Here is a 27,518-nt window from a genome sequence, read left to right on the forward strand (position 1 = left end):
ATAAAAATTAAGTTAAAAAGCATAATTTCATCTTTTCTTTATTGAATCATAAGTTGGATTTATTGCTTTTTAATAATCATTTCTTATCCTGTTTTAAATCTTGCTGTCAGTAATTACATTATAATTGAAATTAGGCTGAAAATTTTTGCAATATTTATAAAACTAGAACTAAAACTTAATGTAAACAAAACTTAAGCGAAAAAGGTAAATAAAAATACTTTAATTGTGGTATACAATTTAATGATCATTTCTTTTTTTTAAAAAACTTTGTTAACTCTTTGATTTTTAAAAGAATAGTCTTCTTTTAAATAAATTGATTACAGAGCGATAATTTCTGTTTTATTGCACTTAAAACTAATATGTGTTTATTAACGTTTATGAAACCCATCTTAAATGTGATTTCAGAAAAACTTAGAGCTCTGCGTTTAAGGAACAATCGATGTATCAGTCGACTTCTCAAACCGCCATAACTTTAAACGTTTAAAAGACGTTTAAAGTTATGAAGGTAAACATTTTGGTAAAGCATTTTGTAATGGAGGTGAAGTAAGTATTTTAAAAAACTAGGGGGTCGACTTATAAACTGGTAATAGAGTCAAGCATTCTTTGATCATGAAATATCTATGCAATTTAGCAATGAGATACATAAGAATAACTCTGTATCAATTCACCTTTACAAATTACTTTTTCAAAAAGTATTTTTAATATGTTATATACACTTAATTTCACAATTATCTTTACAATGAAAGGTTTTTTTTAATAAACAGTTCTCAAAATTACGTTTAAAAATTTAAGAATAAGAAAAGTTAAAATAATTTATTCTAGAGTTCTTCATAGTCCATAACACAATGAAAACTTTTAAAACATACTACAAAGCTATACATTTAAATATTTCTGAACATCATTTGTGTCAGATTCGTTAGCTTAAGCAGTGTTGTTATACGAACCGCAATTCTACTTCATTCACATTTCTTAAGTTTAACAAAAATTCAATTTCATTTTTATCCAAAAAAATTCAAATTTGAATATTTTTTTAAATATTTTACAAAAACATTTGAATCCTTATTTTGCCACGTGTCTAGCATCATTTGCTACAGCTCGTTGATAACAATCGGCTATAACAATCAACTTACAGCTGTCGAATTATGCACTCAACATACCAAAAATTTGATATCTTGTAGTCAAAAATAGGGGACCGACTTATGTAACTGATCGACTTATATACCGAGATATAAGCAACAGAATGTTGTTTTATAAGACAATTGTTACAAAATGACATATGTAATACATTCTTTTTTTGTCATCTTAACATTTAGATCATTTTATATGTAAGATAATGCAAATATACAGACTGCAATATTAAGCAAAATCAAAATAGAAGTAACATGTATAATTAATAACGAAAAAAAAGAAAATTTATAATATATTAAATGTAAACTAAAAATTCCGAACGTTATGAAATAATACGTAGAAAATAATAGTGAAATGAAACAAAAATTAATCTTTTTATTGAACTATTCTACGACTCCTCACACAAAAAATTTTCATAACATGAAAAGCTATAATTATACCGGCAGCAGCAAAGAAAAATTAATATTTATAACTACAACTCATTCATAAAATAAAAGACTAGACGCAGTTAACAGATTAAAACTGGTCTTTTGAGTCTCTTAAAATTGGTAAAAGCTCGGTTTTTAATTTTCGAGACTAGAATCTCAAAACGGAGGTGGTAAAATATATTCATTTAACCTTTCACTGATTAAAGCAATAATTTTCATCCGCGATATTCTATTGCCGGTGTGGTGACGCCTTCCAATCGAGCGAAGTGCACCAAGAAATAAAGTGTGGACAGTCACATACTACTCTTCGACAACATACAACTTATGATAACCGGAAGTTTTCTCGTAATTTTTCGTGTCCTACCATCATTGTCGTAAATCTTGCCGAAATAAGCGTCAGGACTTAATAACATTTCCTTCCGATTTATGACTTTCCATCCAGTATTTCAATTTTCGTCAGAAACCGGGTGAATTTCTGAGTCTCTTCAAGTCGCCATTTTGTATAACTAATATTCGAATTTGTGTGCAAATTTGGACTCGTTTATGAATATCGATTTTAAGTAAAAGAGTAGGAGATCAATTCATGAAACGGATGTTAGATGACATAGATATAAAATGGATTCACTAAGCACTAAATTATAAACTAATTGCCTTCTTACTTTCATAAAAGATGTTTTGTTACACTCAGAGCAAACTTGTTAAAATTATTACTTTCGTATTTTAATAAAAACATTAATTTAAATCAAAAAACGGTACAAATATCAGTATATTTAATGATTTTGTATAAAGCTACTTCAAAATAAAGCACTTGATTTTTATCATTCAAACTATAACTCAACAGTTTGGTAAATAACTTAAACCTATGTAGTTTATATATTAGTATTGGATTATAATTGCCTTCTTACTTTGATGAAAGATGTTGTTATGCTTAGAGCAAACATGTTTAATTTTATTAATTTTGTATTTCAATAAATGTATTAATTTAGATTAAAATATGGTACAAATATCAGTTTTTTTACCAATATTTTGTATAAAGCTACTTAAAAATAAAACGCTTCATTTTTATCACACTTAAACTATCGCTCAGTATTTTAGCAAATAACTTAAATTTATATAGGTTTTACCTTTTTTTTTAGTAGTATTAGTAGGGTAGTATTAAATGGAAATACTTTTAAAATCCTCATTAAACCCTTTCACGCAGAATTTTTATTAAGCACATTTTTCATACTTTTTTCATTATCTTGCATTAATTAAGATTAAAATAAGTGAAAAACATTGTATTTAGCATTTTAACAATTTATGTTTATGAAATACCGCGGAGAAAACCGGTTTCTTAGTTTGCGTTAAGGGTAAAACCTTCCTAACACAGCTCACTTCCAAACAATGATTTTTCAACTTTGTACTTAGTTGTAGTTATTTAGCTCTAAGAGAAACAGTTATTTATCAATTAAATTTTTTTAATTTACAAAATCGATTATTAAATTTATGAATAACAAAAGCATTGAAGTGTTGATATTTTTATTCTATTTTAAATAAATAAATAGTTAATACTACTTGCTCCATTAAAAATAACGCAATATTTTTTTTTAAAAAAGAGCAATTTTTTTTTATGGTTTAGAAGTCTATCATACACCTATTAATTTAAGTATAGCCTATGGCGCAACAACATAGAATACTGAAGTTGATAAATGAATTAAATATGAAGAAACTTCTGACAGAGAATTTTAATCAGAAATTTCGTTTAGAAAAATGACATTGCAAAGTAATTAATTTATGTATATATATATTTTAATATTTAAGCTGTAAAAACCTGTATATGGCCTAAAAAATGAAATCCCCTGGTTTCTCATTTATACACCTCTCTTAGTGCTTGCAATTAAAAATATTATAACACGTGACTAAATGTGTGTGAAAGAATGTCTTATTCAATTCATTTTTGAATAAAATAGAAAAAGAAAAATCCCTATTCCCACTAATTTAATAAGAGACTGCCTATAAAATGAAAAAAAAAACTCTGCATATAATTTAATTATAATGTATAAAACAAAATTTTTGATTTTATAAACTAACCACTTTACTTTTGAATATTTGAAAGCATGTGTAAGAAAATATAAATTATTTACATTTTATTTCTCCTTGTTTTTCTAAGATAGGAAAATAAATAATATTAATATTTAAAATGAATTATACATATTAATTAAACAAAAAATAGTATTAAAAAAGTAGAATAAAATTTTAATTAGCAAAATTCAAAGATTCGTGACTGTCTCTTCTCTCCAGAGGCTGCTTTTCTCTGGAAAATTCTTAAACGTTTTAATTGAATAAATTTGTACAAAATTTAATGCATTATTAATTTATTAGTTTCGAAACAATAATTTCTAAGAAACAGTTTAAGGAAAGATTTAATCACAATGTTCTGAAATCTTGTGTTTAAAATTTATTGTATTTTTAGAATGATAACGAACGTCAGTCAAGAGAAGTTTAAAGATCAATTCATGCTTAAAAATGTTTAAAAATTTAAAAATTGGCATCAAAACAATTTTTTACTGCAATACTAAAATACGTCACAATAACTGTAAATTATTCTATATTTTTTTGGAGAAATTAAAGATTACAAAAGTGACATTAGATTACATTACATTTCAAGGTTACAAAAGTTACATTATAACATATATTATTCGATTCAATTAAGAAGTTTTATTCAATGCAAATATGAATTGAACACATATTTTATTAGATTCATTACTCCAAACATTAATTTGACAGCAAGCAGTATAAAAACTTATTTTTTAGTTATTTTTTTAGCTATTTTTCAACGTAAGAAAAAACTAGTTCAGTATTGCATTACCATATGTACGCGGAACAAAAGCATGATTAAAACTACCAGAATATGGTAAAACTTGCCGTGTTTTTGGCTCTATGGTAACACCAAAAAGAGGGGAACTTTTTATCGTGGTGGTTTAGGAATGATTTTTTAAAATTAAAAATAAAATATGGTTCATTAAGAAGTGATAAAATTTTGTAACATTAGCAATATTTAATAATTTTATCATGGTATCTTAAAGCACGGAACAAAAACCATTTATCTTTTCAGTTTTATATTTTTTACTAAATGTAGAGCTATAATTTTGAAAATCATAATTTCCGGTAAAGCGGTAACATAGGAACTAAAAAATTACCTTATGAATGGTTTAAATACCGCATATTTTAGGTTTAGTAACCAAAATTATGTTTTTTTTACTAAAAATATTATTGCCCATCAGTACGATAATTTTACCAGAATTTTTTATCCCGTGTATTATTACTAAACTTCTTTCAAACTTTTTTATTTTAAACTTTATTCTAAATAAACTATTGTTACATAGTAATGGATAAATTTATGAATTTTGCCAAGTATTTATTATTTAATTTAAAATTACAACAATAACTTTAGAAGTTGCTAGAAATACTAGAGTTGCTAGATATATTGATGAAAATGCTTTTAAGATAAAACACAATACACACTTTTCATACAAATAACTAGCTAAAATTTTTCAAGAAATCACATTTAATTTTTTTTTGTATTTCAGTAATTTAAACAATACCTGCAATTATACTTTTTCAAATAATTTAGCAAAGCATTTTTTTTTTCATTTGAAAAAGTCGGGAAAATTTATTTACTGATTCAGTCCCTTTAGATTTCCTATATTAACCCCAATGATGGATATTTGTTACCAACCAATTGCACATTCACAATAAAACGTGCATTACGCAATAAATAAGTTTGAAAAAAAGAAAATAGATTTTTTTTTAAAGAAAATTACAGAGATTTTTTTTTATAAAAATAAAATTTAATTAAAAATAAAATTCTCATTCAAAGTTCTATTACATAAATTAACTTAGAAAATCAGGCCCTTTTCAAGAAAATAACTGTTATGTTTTCTCTTAAGAAATCAGAATAAACTTAAAAATCAAATCTTCGGTTCAAAGTTATGTCGACTTTTAAACACTCCCGAAGTAAAATTTATCTGAAAATCTCCTGTAACTCGGTGACGTCAGCACTTTTACACATGGTTTGAATTCAGGGATGATATGATGGTCTTAAACCATAAGATCCTGCCTCTGGATTGTTTGGAATGTGATGGGACAGCCCGGTTTCCATACCCACCCACCCTTCAGAAGCCCGGGTCCATCTTGCAGCTATTAAAGGGGAAGACTGCGGGGGTGCCCCATCAATTTCCGCATCATGGCGATGGGGAGGTGACATAACTTCGAAGAAGACGTCATCATGACAATCTGCTGAAGGGGACATAGTGAAATATTCCTAGCAGCAAGAATATCTTATTTTTCAGAATAAATAAAATCTAGGTAGAAATAATCTTGGAAAAAGTTTTCTCGAAAAGGACACATCTTATTCATAAACATCTTATTCATAAAAAATAATAGTGTTATTTATTTACCGATTTTTGATGAAATTTTTTTTTTTTTGATTTCTACATTTTTTGCTCAATTTATTTGAAAAAAATCTTACAAAATAAAACTGAGAATTGTGTAATCTCAAACACGAGAATAACCAAGAAATTAGATGTCAGATGATTTCGAGACGTGCTGCGTTTTGGCTTCGTGTCATTTTTATCATCAAGCAACTTTAAAGTTTATCAGGAATAGTAAAAGAATCACTGTTAATGAAAATGCACTAACTCGGGCCGTGTTTAATAGTAAACAGGGTGGACCAGCGCATCGATTACAAACCTGGAAAAGGGCACACCATAAAGATTGAAAGTTGCATAGCAAACCATGAGAGTTGCATAGCAAGTCATTCATAACGCCGCTAAAAGTACATACCTAGTTATTATAGACTAACTGCGCATGTAAATTTGAACCAATACTTTTATTTATTTAAATCGTCTTAATTTCATATAAATTTTATAGTTATTAATACTATTGTCGAAATGTGACTTGAAATGGATTCAAGTTTAGCTATATTACCGTGTCAAGTTTAGCTATATTATTATATATCGTGCATGCCAAACCATTGCCAATGATAGAAGAGTTTTTCAGTTAGGAACAAATTAAATTTGACATTTGATTAGCTAATTTTATTCATTTAATCGTAAATCTCGATATTTTTCATGTTTTCTTATAAATATTCTCTAAAAATTGCCCAGATTTAGCCTTCTTGCTGTTATTTGATTAGACAAACAAATTTGCAGAACTCACCAATTTGATACTCAAATTCACATATTACTATAATGCAGCTATATCTGAGCTATTTCAAGAAAATTTTCGACAATATTAGGAAATATAAAGTTTGCATAAAATTAAGAGCATTTAAATGAATAAAAATATTGCTTCAAATGTACATGAGCGATTAGTCTATAGTAGGGATATCCCTCTAGCGGCCTTTAGATGACATTTCACTTCATGGTTCGCTGTTCAGATCTCAATCCTTATGGGGCGTCCTGACTTCATACTAAGTTTATAATCGCTGTACTGTGCGTGTACTGGACCGTATACTATTATTGTGTACTGTATACCATTTAACACGGACAGCGCTAAAACATTTTCCTTAACTGTTATTCATTTTCAATATATTTTTGAATTTATAATATTCCGTTAAGTAATAAAAAAGAGCATTGTTAAATGGCGTTAATTGATTATATTTAGATTTTATTGAGGATATTAAAAGAAGTATTTTTGAATTTTTCATATAGCTCTAAATTATACTATAAACTTAAGAAATTCAGATAAAAACTTTAAGAAAAAGGTATGGACAAATCTACTAGAATATGGTTAAACTTACCATGGTTATGGCTCAATGGGAACATCAAACAGCTCGGTAAAATAAAGCTTTACCGAAGCACTTTGGAAATGAATTTGGAAAAATTAACAATAAAATTAGGTTTTATTTACATGTGATTAAATTTGGAAAATGTGCTAAAAATTTGGTTAATTTTATCATAATACCCAAGTTCATAGCACAAAACCATTTATTCTGTTATATTTATTTTTCATTTTCGCATTTTTTTTCTAAATGCATGATAATAAGAACTATAATTTTTAAAACTAGAATTTCCGGGTAAACCATTACCATATGAACGGGAACATCAACAAATTAAAGGTTTCAATACCGTATATTTAAAATTTATTAACCAGAATTGTGGTTCCTCTTTCTAGAAATGTCATTACCAAACAGTAGAGTAATTTTACCAGAATTTTTTTCTCCGTGCATATTGCAGTATATTAAATTTTAAAATGAAGAATCACCTATGCGATTATTTAAAGATGTAGAGTTACAAACTTGTAACTTCATTTTCTACGATTAAATTAATATATCTTGAAAATGCTAATCAAAAAAACAACAAAATGATTAATTTCAATGTTGTTCGTTCATTTTTTTTAAAAATTATATTATCAACAAATTGATCGATATCAGTACAACATGTTTGTACAAATAGATGTGCTGAGGAAATTTTCAAAATATTATATATTTCTTATTTTTACCAATAGTTCTTTTATTCATAGTAAACTAACATTCATAATAAACAATTTAAACTAAGTTACTCGAATAATTGGTCAAATAGTTCATGAGAAATCAAATTTTAAAAATACAACTTTTTCAAAATTCAATTTCTCAGGAACTATTTAACCACTTTAACTCAAATTTTCTATTATTACATTCATTAAAATGATGCAGAAAACTGTTAACTTAAAATTCAAAATCTTTTCGATTATAATTAAATAAAATTATAATAAATAATAAATGTTTATTTAAAGATATATTTCCAAAGGAATTATCTTTGGATAAACGAATTTAACAATTGGGTGCCACATGTTTTCGATTCGATTAAAAAGTTCTCAAAATATGGTGAAATACGATCAAAAAGTAAAATTGACAATAAGGGGTCATAACTTTAGATCACTTTCATGACGAAACTTTTAGGACCATATTCCCCAGGTTGGACTATCCCTTAAATTTTAGGTGGCAGAAATCCGATTCCATCAGAAAAAAAGTTTGTTTATTCAGCGAAAGAACGTTTCTATGTAATCTGTGAGGTCACCCCTTCTAACCATTAAGATTGAGTCATAGAACGTGAAGATCCAATCATTAGATCAAAAGTTATTCAGGGTGATCCGTTTCTTTTTTTGAGCATTGTATTTCTCTTGATTTGATGATCTGTGATGACAATCAGGAGATGAAACAAAATGCTAATTTGCAGGCTTGAGAATATTATTTTTTCCGTTATTGATTTTGGTCCCATTAATTGAAAATCAATAGTTTTTGAAAAATTGAGTCCTACTAAGAGAAAATTTGAATATAAAGTCCAGAAATTAATTGAAAGAGATACCTTTTATAATGCATGATTCTTGTAAGTCAAAAACAAACTATGGTGGTTCCATATTATTACACACTTAATATTAAACAGCCACATGCATCTACAAAATTAAAAATCTTAGAACGCGTTGCACTTTCATTGCAGTTGTGAATCTTTCCTCTACCTTTTATAATATCGAATACTTAGCCGTGTTTACTCAGGAAATAGAGTGCTGCCTTCTAATGAGGTGGTCCAGATTCCCAGTGAGATGATCCAATCCCTGCGATGGCTGGTCGATATGAATTCCGAACCCAGTTTGCACCGACCACAGAGCAGACGTAAAATATCTTCAGGGGTGGACGGATTATGGTGTTGGATCCTTTTGCCGTCAGGCTATCCTTGGGAGGTTTCTGCGGTTTTCCCCTTCATATAACGCAAATACAGGTTAGTCACATCAAAAAGTCCTGCACAAAGGTAAATCTCTCCGTATAATTGATCCAGGAGTTCCCTTATTTTCTGAATTGGTTTCAAAATTACAAGGCTACGGAGTTGAAGACTTTTTGTCGTAAACTCAAAATTGGATTGACGGTTATAAAATAAAATATCTAACATTTGCAAGTCAAAAGGAAACTTTCGCCGTTCCATGCTATTACACACTTAATAATAGACAGCCACACTTATCTAAAAAATTGAAATTCTAGAAGAGTGATGTATTATTGTAGTTGTAATTAAATCTCGTTCCCCTGGACAAATAGTATTTAATTTCGAGTAATAGATTAGTGATAGAATACATAATGATAGAAAATATTCTTAAGGATGTGCTCATTATTCAAATAGTAGAACTCGTTAGCTATTTTAAAGTATAGAATATTAATTTCAAATATTTTTTGTTGGTAAATTGTTTACAGTACAAGCCTATTCTATAATAATGAGGATTTGAGTGCTCAAGCCGAAACATTATTTGAAGTTTTTTAATTTATTCCTAAAGCCTATTTAAATTTATTAATTATATTATTAAACGCTATAAAAATAGGCATTGTTCCTCGATCAAGGTTAAAATTTATTTAATAATAATTTCTATTTATTAATAAAAATGATTTTATACATTTAACCTGTTAAACTTCGTTAACTTGCACGTAAAATGCTCAAAAGTCAACAAATCTCTTTTTATCGATGGTTAAGAAAGATTCACTTCAAAGTTCCAAAATATTCGAGCTGGTTAAAAGATCATTTACATTTCTCAAAGACAATATTTTACAGTTCAATATCCCCTTCAAAAAATATAAAATCATCCCCAGGGCTTACGGAAACAGATAAGTTGTAGAGAAAATAGGGAAAAAATATCGAGGAAAAGGCTTGGAACTGGCAGTCGATCTCTGCCACTGACTTCCACCATCCCTTCCCCTCTTCTTCATCCAAGGGTCGTCGAGAAAACGTCAAGGAACATCTGTTTCCAACCCCTCAGCCCTCTGAGAATACATCATGTCGTTCAATATAGATCTGTCCCTTCATGTGCGATACTCTACACTCATTTGCATTTTCTCAAACTCGCCTTTTCTCAGAAGCTAAAAAGATCGTCTGTTATTTTTTCCTCCGATTCTCCTCTTCACTTCACTTCGCTAGAAGTTCTCACAACAGGGCGTAATTTTGTTGCCATTCCAAGAAAGATAAAAATCTGAAGAGGACCTCTAAGGAAAATAGTTGACAGATCATATCAAAAACCTGCATAATGTTTGAAATTTAGATAAAAATAACAGTGTTCAGGAAAGGTATATAGTACATAGTTATGCAAATTTTGAAAACTGCAAGATCAGATAAATTAATTAGGTTTAAAAATTTTCTCTTAAACGCTAAATTTTGGAAGCTTATCACTTGTTTTATTATACACTCCAAAAACTTTTTTCTGAAATTTAATGTGTGGAATGTATTCATTAATCAAAATATATTTTTACTTGTTAAAAACTCTTAAATTAAAAGAAAATGTATTCTAGCCTACTATAAGATTTTTGAAGAAACAAAATGTATAATTTCTGTACTTAAAAGCTTTTGCGAAAAATTTACGCTTTAGAAACGGACAAATGAATTGAAGAGAAGAATATATATATATATATATATATAAANATATATATATATATATATATATATATATATATATAGATATATATATATATATATATAGTGCTTTTCTTCTTCTACTTCTATAGGATTTAAACGTTTGCTGTACAACAAAAAGTAATTGGAAAAGATTAGTTTCGTTATTTTGTTGACTAAGCTCAGGTCCGTTTCTTTCATATATGAGCATGTCTAGCAAACTGTATAACACTTTCTGAAACAAATGCTTTGGAAACATTTCTCGTCAAACAGCAATAAAAAATTTCGTTTCGTTGAAGGACATAATGACGTAGTTTTGCCCCATACATATGAACGCTTGTTGGGGCATTACAAATTGACTTAACTCTTTATAAAAATTTAAAAAATGGTCATAGAAAATCAAAATATTTTTGATATATTCACGAAGGAATTTTCCGAACTTTTACATGTTTGAGATAAGATTAAATGTACGATAAATAAATGCTATGGAAATATTTTTCCACAATGATGGTATAAAGTATTATAAGGAATATATGTACTCATTTATTGAGTCAATACTGAAATGTCTTTAAGATACTTACTAAATGAAAGCATACAACCTTTGTCAAAGTAAATGCATAAAATGAATTAAGACGCAGGTGCTTTACAAGAAGAATATAGTCCAGTTAATAGAACCGTACAGTATACATAAAAAGGAAAGAGTAATATTTATTTCACAAATTTTAATACTATAAATACTTAAGAATTAAAAAAACGCAAAATAAAATGCTAACTTTTTTAAAATATTACGATATATATGCATAATGAATATAAATATTTACTTTGGAAAAAATCTCTTTAATAAACTAAAAAAGAATTCTAATTCACGAATAAAATGTACAGGAATATTTTCTGAACACGGTCTAAAATGTTAATTTACTTTTGTATAATTTTGCAGACGAATTTAAATATTCTTAAAGTTGATTTTTATGTTTGGTTTGAACAATTTGTTGTTATTATTCAATTGTGAATTGTGTATAAATAGTGTTAAGAAATTGCAAAAAAATAGCTTAAGAGTTACTTTCAAAATATTCCTTAGTAAATAATTCAATTTCCCTTGTAAATTAGTTTATTAGATTCCCACATTTTTTTCCAAAATTATGTTTTACAAACATTTAGTAAATCTATTTAGTAAGTAAAGCAACATTTAGTAAATCTATTCTCCGTTGTCATTCATTTATGCTTACATGTAACTTCGTATTACGAGTAACAGCAGTTTGTATCTTAAAATGTGAACTTCTTTAATTTTCAAAAAATTAAACAGAAAAAAATTACAGAATCAATACAGAATTCAATACAGAATCAATCAATCAAATTCAGGTATAAAATCAATCATAAAACTACTTTAATTACTTCAACTTAATCAAAAAATCAGCAACTAAAATGAAAATAAAAAATACAAAATTTAAATTTTGAATAAATTTGCTATTTATTTATATTTTATACTTTAATATACATTACAAAAGAACATTAATTCTAAAAACTGAATTTATTTTAATGCCATACTTATTGTACACAATCTAACTCCGTAATTACGAATGGCAATTTATGTCATACTTAATTTCATTATTTCAACCCACAATTCCATGTATATTTCTATGTTAAATTCAATCGACAATTCTAAAGTTTTCAACGTAAAAATGCTATACCGATATTCTTTGAAAATAAGATGCCGATCTGTTATTGAAACTATTATATATAACTTCATTTGGTTCTAAATAAACAACACTGCAAAATTTTTCTCATTTATTTTAAATTCGCAACATAATTTAATGCTAATTTACACTATTTATAAACTTTTTTTTATATTTAATATTACGTGTCAGTATATTTCATATTACTTTTGCAGTACGTAATTATATGGAACGCTTTTAACTGCTTAACTTTAAAAGTACATAAAAAAAAATATGAAAAATTAAAACAAAAAATAATAAATTAAAAACTAAAACTAAACAAATTTTTATATAAATAGTTTTTTTTTAATAATCTTAAAAATTTGCAATTTGATGAAATATCGGGATTTTATCGAAAAAAGAAAGAAAGAGAAAAAGAAAAAAAAAAGGTATGCCGTTTCCCGTTTACGCCTTTTAATTATATTCACATAATATTATAAAGTGGCTACCACTCACTGGTACAAATGTGAAAACGCATTATGTAACATTGAGAGAAATACCTTCTGTATATCTCTAAAACTATTTTGTGATTAAAATTGTATTCTTATTTCCCCGATTACACATTAAAACAACCCAGCTGACTTATATGATTTTATCAAACTTTCCTAGAGAGCATAAGCCCATAGATAGACAGGTTCTAACTAACACCAATTTGTGAAACACAATATGATACAATATCAGAAAAAGAAATGGATATAAACATTTAAAAAAAATTTTAAAAAATAAAAAAATATTTAAAAAATAACCATGGAAATAAATTAATATAATGGAAGTTATGTATTAATGGAAAAAATTTTAATTGAAAGCATGAATTAAATATTTTTCAATTCCGAAAATCAAATTTTTAGCGTAAGATGTGCTTACAACAATTTAATAGATGGGAAACATGAATTTCGATAGAGAATTGTCGTTAAATAAACTTAGAAGTTGAGTAATTTGTTTCGCTATTGCACAACAGATGGCAGCGTCACACAGTTTTCCTCCGATAAATTTTTAACGGAAAAGTTTTGCATCTCTAAAAATTAATTCTATCTGCAAAAGTTTACCTCGAATTTTCAACGTATTTATTTATGATATATATAATATATCGTTCCTGCTTATATAATATATCTTCTTTTATTATTTTAAGTATATTAACTATATTATAATATTACCTTTATATCAATTCAAATATTCTCTTATTTCCATGTTTTATTTCCTGTTCTTTCTATTCTAATTTTCTTTTTCATTTTGAAAATAAAATCGAAAATTCAGAGAAAAAAAAACTTTTTTATCCTAGACCTTTTATAATATTTATTTAAAAGAAGAAAAAAAATTACATAACAGCAAAAATTTATAATTTCGCCGAAATTTTATTTTTTGAAAACGGTGAATATAATAAGGTTTTCTACTTGCTATTTTAACACTTTAAAGTTGTTGTTTTCTTAATAAAGTGGATATATTCTTTTTATTATGTTCGAAACAATAAAAGGATTTAAAAGCAGATTTATTCAAAATCGATATTATTTTCCTATCCATGTTTTTTTTATATTCAAACAGTAGGTTTTAGTGTAAATAGTGTGCTTCTTTTTAACGTTTAGTCTATCTTTGTCTATTTTTTTTAACGTTTTTGTTTTACAAATTCGATCTTACGATGGAAAAATGTAAACAGATATCTCAAATCCAGTTATTTCACACAGATTTATTGCTGGTAAATAAAATTGAGCAAATTTGAGAAAAATGCATGAAAAAAGAAACAGAAAAAAAATTTTAAGAAAAAAAAAAATGGAAAACAAAAACGATATTGCTAAATTCAAGAGAAAAAAAATGATTTTTCGTAAATCTAGAAAGTTTAACAGTTTATAAAACTGCATTTAGCTATCATTATTTTAACGTTTTTAAGGATTTTTATTTTCCTAATCGCAGCTCCTTTTTTTTATCTCGCAAAAATATATATAGGAATAAAATATTTTTCTTAAAAAAATTCTTTTGTGAAGAGAAAATAAATAAATAAATTATTTATGCATGTTTGGTATGAAAATTTAAATACCTTTGCAGACTAAACTTTGAGTCAAAGAATATAATTATTCATAATGTCTGCTATAAATTCTATAATTGTATTTCCTTTAACCAAAGTATTTTTGAAGTTAGAATATGTATTTTGAATACTTTTATCATTCTCAATTGGCTTATTCAAACCATAAAAAATTGCATTTACCATAAAAATAGAATTATAATTATTAGAGTGACCTGGGGTAATTCACGATCACTCTGTTTCTGGGGTAAATAATAATCACCTAAGTTATATTTAAAAAAAAATTTTTTTTTTAAATTTGAGACATGGACAAGAATGCTTGTACACTTTACTAAAGTATAACTACATTTACTTAATTAATAGCTTTTTGTTTTATCTAACAAAATAAGTATCTTTTAAACTGCTTTCTCTATTTTCAATTTCAAAGATGGGTTTCAAAATGTGCACATCTCTGCAAAGATCCCCCTCCTTCTCTTAATAATAAATATTTTGAGTTACTTTATATTTCTTTGATATAAAAATAGTGTAAGCTTTTGTTTAATTGTTTCACATCTACTGTAAACATTATAATTGGTTATAGAAAACTGTATCAAATGTTGCCCCCTACAGATGGGGTAATTATTGATCACTGGGGTAATTCCTGATCACGGTCATTTCTTCTTATAAATAGTATTTAAAATAGCTAATAAATAGCTAATTGTCTTTTCTTAAATAACAGTTCATATTTATTAAGTGGAACAACTATAAAATATATTTTAACTGTCATCACAAAATTTGTTTTTAACGGTATACAAGGCTGTATTCTGATTTGCACCATTTCTGGTTTGTCATACCTTGCTTCTATCTCAATTTTATGTGTGTACATTGTTAGAATAATTTTTAAGTTTATAAATTAGCTTAGTATAAATATGGTGAGAAATTATTAGCCTAAAAAGGATACTAAGCTTCTAGAAAGTAAAATTAGTGAATTTCTTTTAATGATTGAAAATGAAAATTTCAATGTAAGAGCTGTTGCCAGAGCTGTTGAGTTGACATACCTTACTTTACTTTACACTTTCACTTAATGAAGTTAAAAAATCCAGCAAAAGTAACCCATGAGGGAACTCTCTTATGTTTCAGCAGAACATGAGAATGAGTTGGCTGATTGCCTAAAATGTATGGCATGATGCAAAGATTTTTGGAAAATTTAATCTTTCTTCTTGCTTTTAAATAAATAGTTTTATTAGCTGCTTAAACATATCTTTTTGGTTTATTTGTTTGATCCTGATGTCTTATTTGTTAATTACCATTATATAATTATTTTTAAACAGCCCCTTTACAATAAAAACTGGTGATCAGTATTTACCCCAGAAGTGATCAGGAATTACCCCAGAAATGATCAAGACCAGGGGTAATTCCTGATCACTAAAAATTTAAAATCTTTTAAATTCTAATTAGATTTTCAAACAAAAGAAGGAGGCATAGGACTCTTCTCATATAGCCTCAAACTTCCAGTAAATATTAAAATTCTATCTTGAATAATTTTTTCACAAAATAGATGTTTGCATTTTTTGATCAGGAATTACCCCAGTTCTCCCTACAAAATATTTCTGTTAATATTAAAACATTTTTACACTATTCACAACTAAACATGAACAATAATGTCATTAATTTTTCTCTGCATTGATTTTCTTCAGAACATAATCCAGTTTTTTACATAATTTATTACATACAAAAATTATGGTTAATTTATTACATACATAATTTTTACATACATAAATAGTCTAATATAACGTTGATCACTACTTTAACATTAGCAAAGTTACAATGATTGAAAAAATTAAAACTTGCTTCTAAATATGTTCTCATAAAAATTGATTTTCTCCCTAAGGTAATCAAAAAATTTTAAATTCAAATTGAATTATTATTGGTTCCTAACCTATAATTTGATCTATTTATGCAGATAAACGTGCTTAAAATAAATAAGTTGGGGAAAAAATCCTCTGACAATTATTCGTTTAGTCCCCTTACCTTTTATGCACTGGGAAAAATATCTCTAAAATTAGATAAAGCTTTGGCCGGGCAGATCTCACGTCAGAAAGGTCTTAGGTTCAAATCCCGGCTAGCGGCAAGGATATCACTTTCTTCTTACCGTTGTACTATTTTTTTTTACTCTATCGGTTCCACGTTATATGAGGCATTTACGTTATATGAGGTAAGAGTGGTCAACACATCTTCCCCAATTGACGAATGTCAATATATAGAGAGGGGCATTGGAAAAAAATGCAGAAAGGAAACAAGAATTTCTGTTAAATTGCGTAAGTTCTTGTTCGAAAACATAAAACTGAGCTTCTCAAAAAGGAAGTTGCAGAAAATACCGGATTTTCCCAGTTCATTTTCCTAAAGAGACTTTCTTTCAGATATTTAAAAGTATTGCTATTTATTTAATAGACCCATAGCCGAATAACCAGTGTGGTAAGTAGATAGCCTTCTCTTAGTATGACTTCAGCCTGGACTTGATTTCTCGTGATCTTAGTTGTGTGTCTTAAGGAATTGTAATTTTTCTGATTACAGTTTTTTTTTCTACTCGAATGTCATGTGATTGGCAGTTTCATAGCCGAAGTTACCACGCGTAAGAGGTGAAAAGAATTTGTTTAGTTTTACGTATTTTGCTTCGGTGAAATTACTGATGCATATTTATCCGTACTTTCCACTCTAAATTTTCTGCAATCAACTCTTGGAAAAAGAGTTTCAGTAGATTCTCTCGTAAAACCTTTCAAAGGGGTTGAAAGCAAAAGCTTTTGTAATAATACAGTATTAAAATTATCTTTGAGTTTAACAAAGTTTTCGACTGTTTAATTGGAATAATTTGTTTTTTTTTTAATCACATTTTCAATAATTCATTAGGTAATTCACGTTTTAATGTTGCAGCATAATTCCCGCTTTACTTAGTTGTTACGAAGTTCAAACGTCCGACATTAATCGAAATTGAAGCATTTTGATTTGAACTTACCTTGGGAGGAGCAAATGACAGCCTGCTGGTGTGAAAAGTTAGATTTGAAATACGTGATAGAAGGACAATATAGGCAACAAAAATTTTTGAATTTTTTATAATTTAATAATTACTTAAAAGACAAAGAGCAACAAAAAAGTGAAGGAAAATAGAATTGCATGTCTCAAAAAAAATTCTCAAGGAAGCATATATTGATTTGGGGAAAAATGCTTCAAGGAGGAGCAATTTCAAACGGAAAATATTCTTGTTTTAACAATGAAGAAAACTGTGCATTCATTTTGAGTTTCCTACCTATTATAAATTTTATTAAGGTTATTTTTTATTATAAAGAGTAAGCCACTGATAAAAATGAAATTAAATGAATCATGATATACAATTGAGCTATTCATTAAACACAATACCTCCGATAAGGCAAATGAAATCAAAATTACACAGGCCTTTTCTTAAATTTGTTTAAATAAAAAATGAATGGAAAATGCATTCCTAACTGAAGTATTTCCCCCCTTTTTTTAAAAAAAAATATATGATAATTAAATATTGAATTTCATCTCGAAGTACATGGAACCAATAATATTTTGAATTTTAAAAATTTAATGGAATTTTTTCAGTAACATAAAAATTTATAATAATTTTTAATTGCATAATTTAAATTTTTTTAATAGATGGATGGCGTTGGTAAATTTTATTATTTTTAGTGGTGCAGTTTTTAAAAATTGAGCAATATATGCTGTGTCGGTACTTCTTTGTTAATACAAAACTTAATATTATGTATAATTATCTAGTATTTTCATAGTATATACATTTAATTTTCTTTATAATTTTTAATTGAAAATAATTAAAATACATTCATATTATTCGTTGAATATGAACTCTATGGTTAATATATTCATTTTAACTTTTATTAATATTATTCTTAAATATCAGTGGTTTGAGAACCGCTGGTATAGAGGATTTTGAAGGTTCAAAAATGAATAAAATACATATTCATGCAGTTAAGCAACAACAACAAAAAATATTTTACTTACCCCGGATTAATGTCTGGATGAATCACAGATTGCTGCTCATGATAAATCGCATCCTTAGAGGATGATGTCCAAGACACGATTCTCGAACTACCATTCACTCCATCAAAACATTTCACAGGTATTTTACTGACCACTCCAGCTGTCCGGTGATGCAAGAAGGGATGGAGCACGTGTGGATGACCAACAGCGCCATCTGTTGGAGGATCACGGACACCTCTGGGAGACGGATCTCCATTTTCAGGCAGTAACACAGATTGGACCATAGCGTTTTAATATATCCAACAACTTCCCAGAGATATATCTTGCCTCCTCAGGAAAGAATTCATGGCCTCAGTTTTCTTTTATCAGGCTCCCTAGTCTTCCTCTCTAGGGTGAGAAAGAGACGAGATTCAGGTCTGGACACGTCCTATGCAATCATGATAATGGAACAAAAACGTTTTTAATAATAAAAAAGATTTGCCTGTTCCTCAGAAAATGGGTCCTGGTATGTGTTTCTGAGCATCGCGTTCAGGTATTTCTTTTTCGTCACGTATACTTCAAAGTAAGATTCAAAAAATATATACCTTCGGAGTCTTGGCAGGCAGCGGGTATTGTAAAGAAGTGGAGAAAAATAGTGGATTTCTGTTTAAGTATAGAAAATACTCTCTTTGGGCATTGTAAATGACATTTCAGTTTTTTACTGAAATTCCGCTATTGTTCTTTAGAAAACTAATATCGGAAAAGAACTTTAGATCAACACATCTGCTCTTAAAGAATAACTTTGAAGCCATGTATAGAATATCTAATGATTACTTTTAGAGTTATGAAAAATTCTAGGCCAGCGGTTCACAAATGGTGTTCCGTGGAAGAGAGAAAAGGGGTTCCTCTAGTTGGTACTTTTAATAATCAGTGATGAGTTTTGAAAACTCTGAATTATATTTAAACAAAACCTATATGTTTTAGAGTTTGTTTAATTTTTCAGTTGCCTTTATGAAATTGTTTCAAGTAAAATACCAATGAAATGGAAATATCTTTTTCAAAAAGAAAATATAATATTTCTAGTATTAATATATTGAACAAATTATGAAACTAACAAGCATTTATAAAATATTGCATTAGTAGTTTCTACCGCATTTTTTATGTCAAAATAAAATAATTCTTTAATAAAGAGATATGTTTCCCTGATAAGCATTTTGAACAGCAGTTTTCATCTGCTGTATAAAATAGACAAATCATAATTCGAAGTGAACCATAATTCATCTTATTTTATTCATTCATGTATATGCAAGAAAATAATCATAACTAGGCTAGATATAGCAGAAGGACTGCAAATTTAGCTGTCGGAAATAAAACCTAATTTAGGATTATTAATGATTAAACAATGAAACAAATGAACAATGAAATAAAACATTCTTCTAATTAAATATTTTGAAAATAGTTTTTAATAGATTATACCGTTCGCAATTACCTTACTAAACTTAATTCATAAAGTTGGGGCTCCGCCGAAAGTAGATCTTAGGGTTCCGCAGCCGAAAAAAATTGGGAAACGCTATGCTAGGCAGGAAAAGTTTGTATTGGCAGAAAAATATATTCAGTACCGTACACGTATGACCACTCTTAGGTGAATTGATTACATGTTGGAGCTTATAATTTTCCAAATTTAACATTTTCTCTCGAATCATGAACTAAATCAGAATTTATTTGAAAGTTATCAAGGATTTTATCTTTTGTATTACAATTTATTTAATTTATTCTAAAAGCTTTATTTCATTTGAATAACAGTTAGAAATCAATTATATGTTTTTGACTTGATGATTTTTCTGCTGACTTTTAATGGTTTAATTTTTGGTTTAATTTGCAATAATTATTTTTCTCTCGACTCTTTTTTTTCTTCTGTACACCGCAATTATATAATTTAACATAACATTTTAAAGATAAATTTTAAGATCAATTTTATGCTTATTTAAATTTTTTCTGTTAAAAGCATTGTCTGACATGTGAAATCTTGTATTTAAAAATGAATTTACGTGAGGGGAGCCTTCATAAGTATAAATTTTTATTTATGTCTTTTTCAAACAATAAATCATACAATAATATCACACAATAATTAACTTTATAATAATGTTGAGAGGTAAGGAATTATTTTAGGACTTAAAGGACTTTAAAGAAAGCAATATGAAGTATTAGAGTGCTCGCTAATTGGGACTATTATTTTATGCATTATTCTTGCTATTACCTTTTATAAGATATTTAGGGGGCGTCCGTAAATGGTTTCGCGTTTGGAGGGAAGTAGTTGGTTTTCAAAATTATGGCACTTCGGGACAAGAAGTGTGACATCTCTCATTTTAATTAAAATAAAATCATTTAAAATCGGTGGACTAAATGTTTTTATAATGAGTGTGTCACCTGCTTTCATGGAGAGAGGCAAAACATCTGGCCACAAACAAAGTAAGATGGGATCCTATGCTTCAAGTTGGAGTGAAGTGAAATATGTTTCTATGTGCACATGTTTTCATCAAAATAAGTACACATCTATTCATTTTAAACGTTGAGATCAAAAAAAACAATTAAATTGTTAAAGGTTAGAAATAAATCGATGAGGTCTCTATTATATATATTTAGTTCTTGAACTGATAGCTTATACTATTAAAATATATCATGACCACGCAATTGGGTTGAATGGAGAAGTTCGACACTTTGTGATAAAGGGAAGGAGGGGAGGGTTCAAAAATATTGAAAATAAGTGTGACATTATTTATGGGAGTAGATAAAGGAAAGATCATTGTCTTTATTATAAAACAAACAATAAAATGAGATAGGAAACAATGTTATGAGTATTATAATAATATTTCTAATACAATAGTTTATCCACAACTCCTTACTTTAAATAACATTTTTATACATTTGACAGGTTTTTATAGACAATACCTATAACGAAAGAACACCATTTGACAGCCTGAAAAGCTCATAATTCGAAGTAAATTAACTATTATGGGAAAAATTATAAATAAATATACTTTATTACTGAGAGATTTATTACAATATGTTTAATTAAACTGTTAATTAAGGTAGGGTAAATTAATCACAAAAGTTGCTGTTTTTCTTTGTTAAATTTTAATCATTGAGGATTTTTATTTTTGCAGTACTTTTATACAGAGTGTTACATAAAGGCCGATCCATATCGCTAGAATCCTTATCAAAAATAAAAACAAAAAATATACATATTGTGAATCGCAAAATAATATTTAAGAGAGGGAAAATAAATGTTATCGTAACATCGCGCGACAAAGAAGCATACTATTTTTGGCATGTTTTTATTGTATTAAAGTTTTCTTAAAAAATTACTTAGTCAAAAATTTTCTAAAATATAGTGTAATGCGTACAGTAGCATGTCATATAAGAACATACAATACTCTATACTTTAGAAAAAAATCTTGACTAAAATTCTTGGCAGAAGTTCTTAAGTTTTTTTCTTTCATTTAAGTTCATAAATTTTTTTTTCAAATTATAATTCTCCATAATTTTGGAACATTTGTTGACTAAATTATTTTTTAAAATTACATTTCATTCATAAAAACGCGAGAAAAAATGCTTTGTTTTTATGAATTCCGTAAAATATTAGACGCTTTAAATTGGTCAAAGCATAAAATCGGTCTAAGCTGATTACTATTTGTACGCATTTTTTTATTATCATTAGTGAAAAAGGTATTCATTCACGAAATAATAAATTTGAAAGATAATTATTCTATTTTGCAAACAAGTCAGGCTAGGAAAAGTATAAACATATTTCATTATAAGTAAAAAAAGAAAAGAAAAAACACTTGACAAATTTCATTAGTAAACATGCGTTAATATTTTATATCTCTTACTGCCATAAATCAAAATTTTTCTGACGCCACTTTTAATTAGTAAGGCCGTTTTTCATAAATTAGTCGATTAGAAGAAGGTGAACTACTAAAATGGAGTAGGCGTTATCGGCAGTTAAAAGTTCGTAGCACTCCTTCAATTCCAGCGTAACCTTGGAATCTTTTTAACTACTGAATATTCAGTAGCTGGTGTTAAAAGGCATTAATATTTTAATAGGGATAAATTCTTCGAACCATTACGTACATAGTATTTGGTTCAGTACAACAGTTAACAGTTATAAAATAAACATAGTTAATTTATATTAATATATTTTCTACATATAAGGCAGAGGTCGCCAAAGTGGTCTATATAGATCCCCAGGGGTCTATTTAACATAAGCAGGGGTCGATCTGAGAAAGGGGGTCGATTAGGGGTCGATCCGAACCGGAAGGGTCGATTGGTCGAAGGATTATCAGCATTTTTCAGATATGTGACAATTAGAAATAAAAGAAGACTTGGAAATATATAGGTAATCTTCAAAAATTTTAAACTGCGTTTTGTCGTTTTGGAAAACATTGACATTCCTGATTGCTTGCTGAAATATTATGGGGATTTGAAGCAAAGACGCTTTTTAAAAATTTAACAATAAGCAAATTTTGGACAAAGATAAATATAATGCAAAAATATGTAAGACTTGATGAAATAGCTCAGCCATTTATGATAGCATTTCCAAGTTCCTATATGGTTGAAGCCGGTTTCAGTCACGTAAATTCAATCTTAACTAAGAACAGAAATAAATTAAATGTGGAGTTTCGAGGGGATTTAAGATTAAAATTGACCAATTTTGAACCCAATATAACGAACCTTGCAAAAAAAAAAACACCAGACACACCCATGTCATTGATTAAGAAGCAATAAATCCGTAGTTACTTTACTTATTATTTCTACTTACTTATAATTACTTATTATTTCATAAATATTAAGGTATTTATATTTCAACATTAATATATTTTTCATAAAACTATTGTTACACTATGTACTATTACTTTAATAAATGTTCAAAATCATAAAATAAATGTACAAACACAGTATCTAATAGAGTTTTATTTTAATTAACAGAAAATTACTTTTATGGGGGTCGATGGAGATTTCGAAAAATTATGTAGGGGTCGATGATCAAAAAAGTTTGGCAACCCCTGATATAAGGTGATAAAATGGCGTTGGAGATTTCAAAGAAAAATTGACTGCATAGATTTTTTTAAACAAAAAATATGTAGTTTTTAAACAAAATATTTTTTTCTCAAATGAGCTAATTACTTATTGCAGGTGATATTTTAAGTTATGAAATCAGACACAAAAGTTTAGATAATACTGTACAAATGTACATGTAAACGTACTGAATAAACGTACCTTTATTCTGACGGATTCTTATTTCTGGCCCCCAAAATATAGGGAATAACTGCAATCCCTAAAATATGGTCATAATTTGGTCAGGAGGACGATCCAGAATTTGGACTCCTTAATGTTAATTTTACTTTTTACTTATTTCGCCATATCTCGAGAACTTTTCAAGCGAATTAACAAAAATTTAAAAACAACACCCAATTATAGAATGCATTTGTCCAAAGATAAAAAATAGAAAATCCCATGAAAAAAATTTTTTAATAATTTTTTAAGATTTCTATTATTTTATTTAATAATTGGTCGAAACAATTTTGAATTGTAAGTTTGCATCATTTTAAAATATGCAATTTTACATGACAAAATACAAAATGTAAGCGAAATTGGTTGAATAGTTCCTAAGAAATCGAATTTTCAAAAGTCTTATTTTTAAAATTCGATTTTTCAGAAACTATTCACTCAATTTTGCTCAAAATAATAAAGGAATAAAATAATAAAAGTGAAATAAATAACAAATATTTATTAAAATTTATTTTTGCATTCTCTTCGAACAAACAAATTTTAGAATTGTGCGTAAAAAGTTTTCAATTCGTTTCAAATGTTCTCTAGATATGGCGAAATACGCAAAATGAAATAATTATTTTAAGGGGTCCAAGCTTTGTATGGCACTCCTAACCAAACTATAAGATCAATATTTCCCAGATTGTTGCTTCCCCTATATTTATTTTATTTAGTATTATGTTTATTACATTTTGTTTATTAAACTATGTATATAATCTTGCCGTGAAGAATTATCTGGGCAGTAGAAACGACAAATAATTTTTATATTTTAAAAGTTATTAAATTTTAAAAATCATCAATTTGGTGAAATTTTTCCACCTAGATAAAAACTATCAATATCACTGCCTTATTCTCAGTTTTTGTAAATTTTTATGAGCCCACATAATGCAGCATTGGAGTAAATTTCGAAATATTAAAAAATTAGACTACAGTCGCTTTTTATTTTCACAAAACTGTGTTTTCCATATAGACGTGTTGGCTTTAGATAGACATTGACCTAACAGTCATAAGTAACAGCTGAAAACTTACAGCAGTTCTAAAAATAGCATATTATTCACAAAAAAGCATTACGACGGAGCCTTCGAAAAAACAGCCATTTGTCTTCCCCAGAACATACCAGACATGTTTTATAGGATTGAGGTCTAAACATCTGATTGACCCATTTAACCGGAGAATATATTAATTTTCTACAATGGCCAATAATACCAATAAGAAAGGCAAGCTTATGGTTCCTAGATTTAATTTTTATACTTATACTAGTCACTGTGCCTCCTTCTGAAGATCTGATTGGCCAATTTTAAGACAGTGAAGGTATGGTAATCTTACATAATGCATACTAAGATCGTTAAATGTTTGCTTAATTTCTCCAACATGGCAGATAGGTGTGGGGTGCCCTGTTCTCTCTAGATAACAGTGAGAATTAAGAAAATTCTTGTTTCTCCGAAAAATCGACTATTATTGTGGCGAAGCTTTGATGGTCAGGTTTGGCATCAGGTTGACTGGCCGCATGACCCCAAATGTCTTTAAGATAGGCATTCTGATTTGAGCAGATGGATGTTTTCTTGAAATCCTGTGTTTACTTTTTAGGAATGCACATTTCATTTTAATTGAAGACAGAACACAACAGCTAGATATTCCCCTTATTAATTTGCTACAGCTCTCTAAACCTCAATCCTATTGAGTAGCGGTTCCCAATTTTTTTCTGTTCTGGAAACCTAAGTGATCGACCTTCTTTTGGCGGAACCCTAAGACTTAATGAATACATTTCTTTAACAACCGTGAAAATATAAATTAATAAAAGGCAAGACTTTTAGTTGTTATGAAATTACTTGATGAATTAAATTCCATTAATTATTAAGAAAATATCAAGTGAAAGAATGAAAAATGAAATTCTTTCATCATATAGCTTTACGAATTGGGATTTTCGTCACCCAGTTGAATTCACAAGTCTGGAGCGGAATCAAGTCTGATTTTTAATTTGGTTTCAATGCGAAGAAAGAAAAAAGATTAATAAATTGAAATATGTTTTGCATTAAAATAAAAACGAAAAAACAAGAAAGGAAGTGTAGAGAATCAGAAAAACGCACTTCGTCCTTGTTGAAATTGGTTATTTTTACTCTAAGCGAAATACCAATGAAAATTTTCAAAACTGCATATTCGTTTAATAATTCATTCTTTATATTGCTATTAGAAAAACATAGTTTAGATATTTCTTTCATCTCAAGTATTTTTTTAATTAAATGAATTAATAAAAATAACGGAAATATTAAATAAATAATGGGTTGTTAATTGGATATAAATTTAATAACAGGTTTCGAAAATCATTGCTGATTAAAAAAAAATCCTAAGTCTCGGGATACTTGAGATCCTTTTATGGAACACTGGGATTTCGCTGATTTATATGCCGCTGTTTCAGAATATATCTTGTGGATGCTGAAATGGAAGACAGTTGCTATTCGAAACTTTCTCTGTCAACTATCCATGGTTAAAAAAAAGCTTTCCTGGTTGAATGGTTCCATTTGCCACTAAAACACCTTAATCGTCGTATTTCGTATGTAATCACTGTGTAAAGTCTGTGTATAATTGGAAATAGACTGAGAGGAATCATTTTTTTATGGAATTTTGTAATCACTTTTTGAAATCGCCTGTTTTTGATGCTTATGATTATTTACAAGTATTATAACTGTTAAAAGGTTGTCTTTGTACTATATTAACTGACGTTCGAAATAAATTATAAGTGTAAATCAAAAATAAAAAAATAAAGAAGGAAAACATATTAATATTAATATTATATTTACACCTATTTACAATAATGATAACAAGCGATAACACAAAGATGTGAATTGTTTACATCAGCCTTATAGAATAAATAGAAGTATCTTTAAATTTAAATTAAATTGATTCGAAAAATAACCATTTCATTTTCCATTGCCCCAAAAATGTTATATGTTTTCATTTTCAATAATTTCGTAATTGTTAAGATGGTCAATAATGTATTTACTCACCTTTAACACAATATTGACAACTTCGGACTCAAAAGAATCAAAAATACGGTATGTATATTTTGTAAGATGAAAAAAGAACGATTGTTAAAAGGTTAAGTAAAGTTGTAACAAAAGAGATCACAAAACTAAGAATTTTTCCAAATTTATTATTTAATTTAATAATCGCTTTCATTTTTAACTTAAGAAAGAATCTAATTAAAAACTAAAAAAAATAGCATGGCAATAATTTATTGGGTATGAGTGCTTTTGTAATTTTTTTTAATGATCTAGGGATTTTTGCATATTTTTATTACTTTTTTAAGGGCATTTTATTTTTAATCAAGATAGTCAAAGAGTTATTTTTTTATCGTCTGCTAGTTATGTTTTGCCGCGGTAGAAATATAGATTCTAATTGTCACTTTGATGCCTGAATCGTATTGTATGCCAGGAAACGACGAATTAATGACATAGATCTGTTTCTCTTTCTTCAGAGTTTTTTTTCTTTCCCTTTTCTTCTTTGGAGTTGCGCTCTAGATCAAATCACATGACATGAAGTAAGATTT

At 27.7% G+C, this 27,518-nt stretch overlaps 1 protein-coding gene across 1 annotated transcript in view; it reads right to left on the minus strand.

Moving 5' to 3' along the window:
- Window positions 1-27,518, minus strand: part of LOC122270377 (uncharacterized) — a 146,458-nt gene that overhangs the window by 105,491 nt on the left and 13,449 nt on the right. Inside the window, exon 2 of the mRNA XM_043047478.2 lies at window positions 18,686-19,051. Coding sequence (XP_042903412.1) covers window positions 18,686-18,948 — 263 coding nt within the window. The 5' untranslated portion in view covers window positions 18,949-19,051. The remainder of the gene's footprint in view (window positions 1-18,685; window positions 19,052-27,518) is intronic.

Source organism: Parasteatoda tepidariorum, chromosome 3 (assembly GCF_043381705.1).
Source record: "Parasteatoda tepidariorum isolate YZ-2023 chromosome 3, CAS_Ptep_4.0, whole genome shotgun sequence".
In the NCBI taxonomy this organism is placed as follows: Eukaryota; Metazoa; Arthropoda; class Arachnida; order Araneae; family Theridiidae; genus Parasteatoda; species Parasteatoda tepidariorum.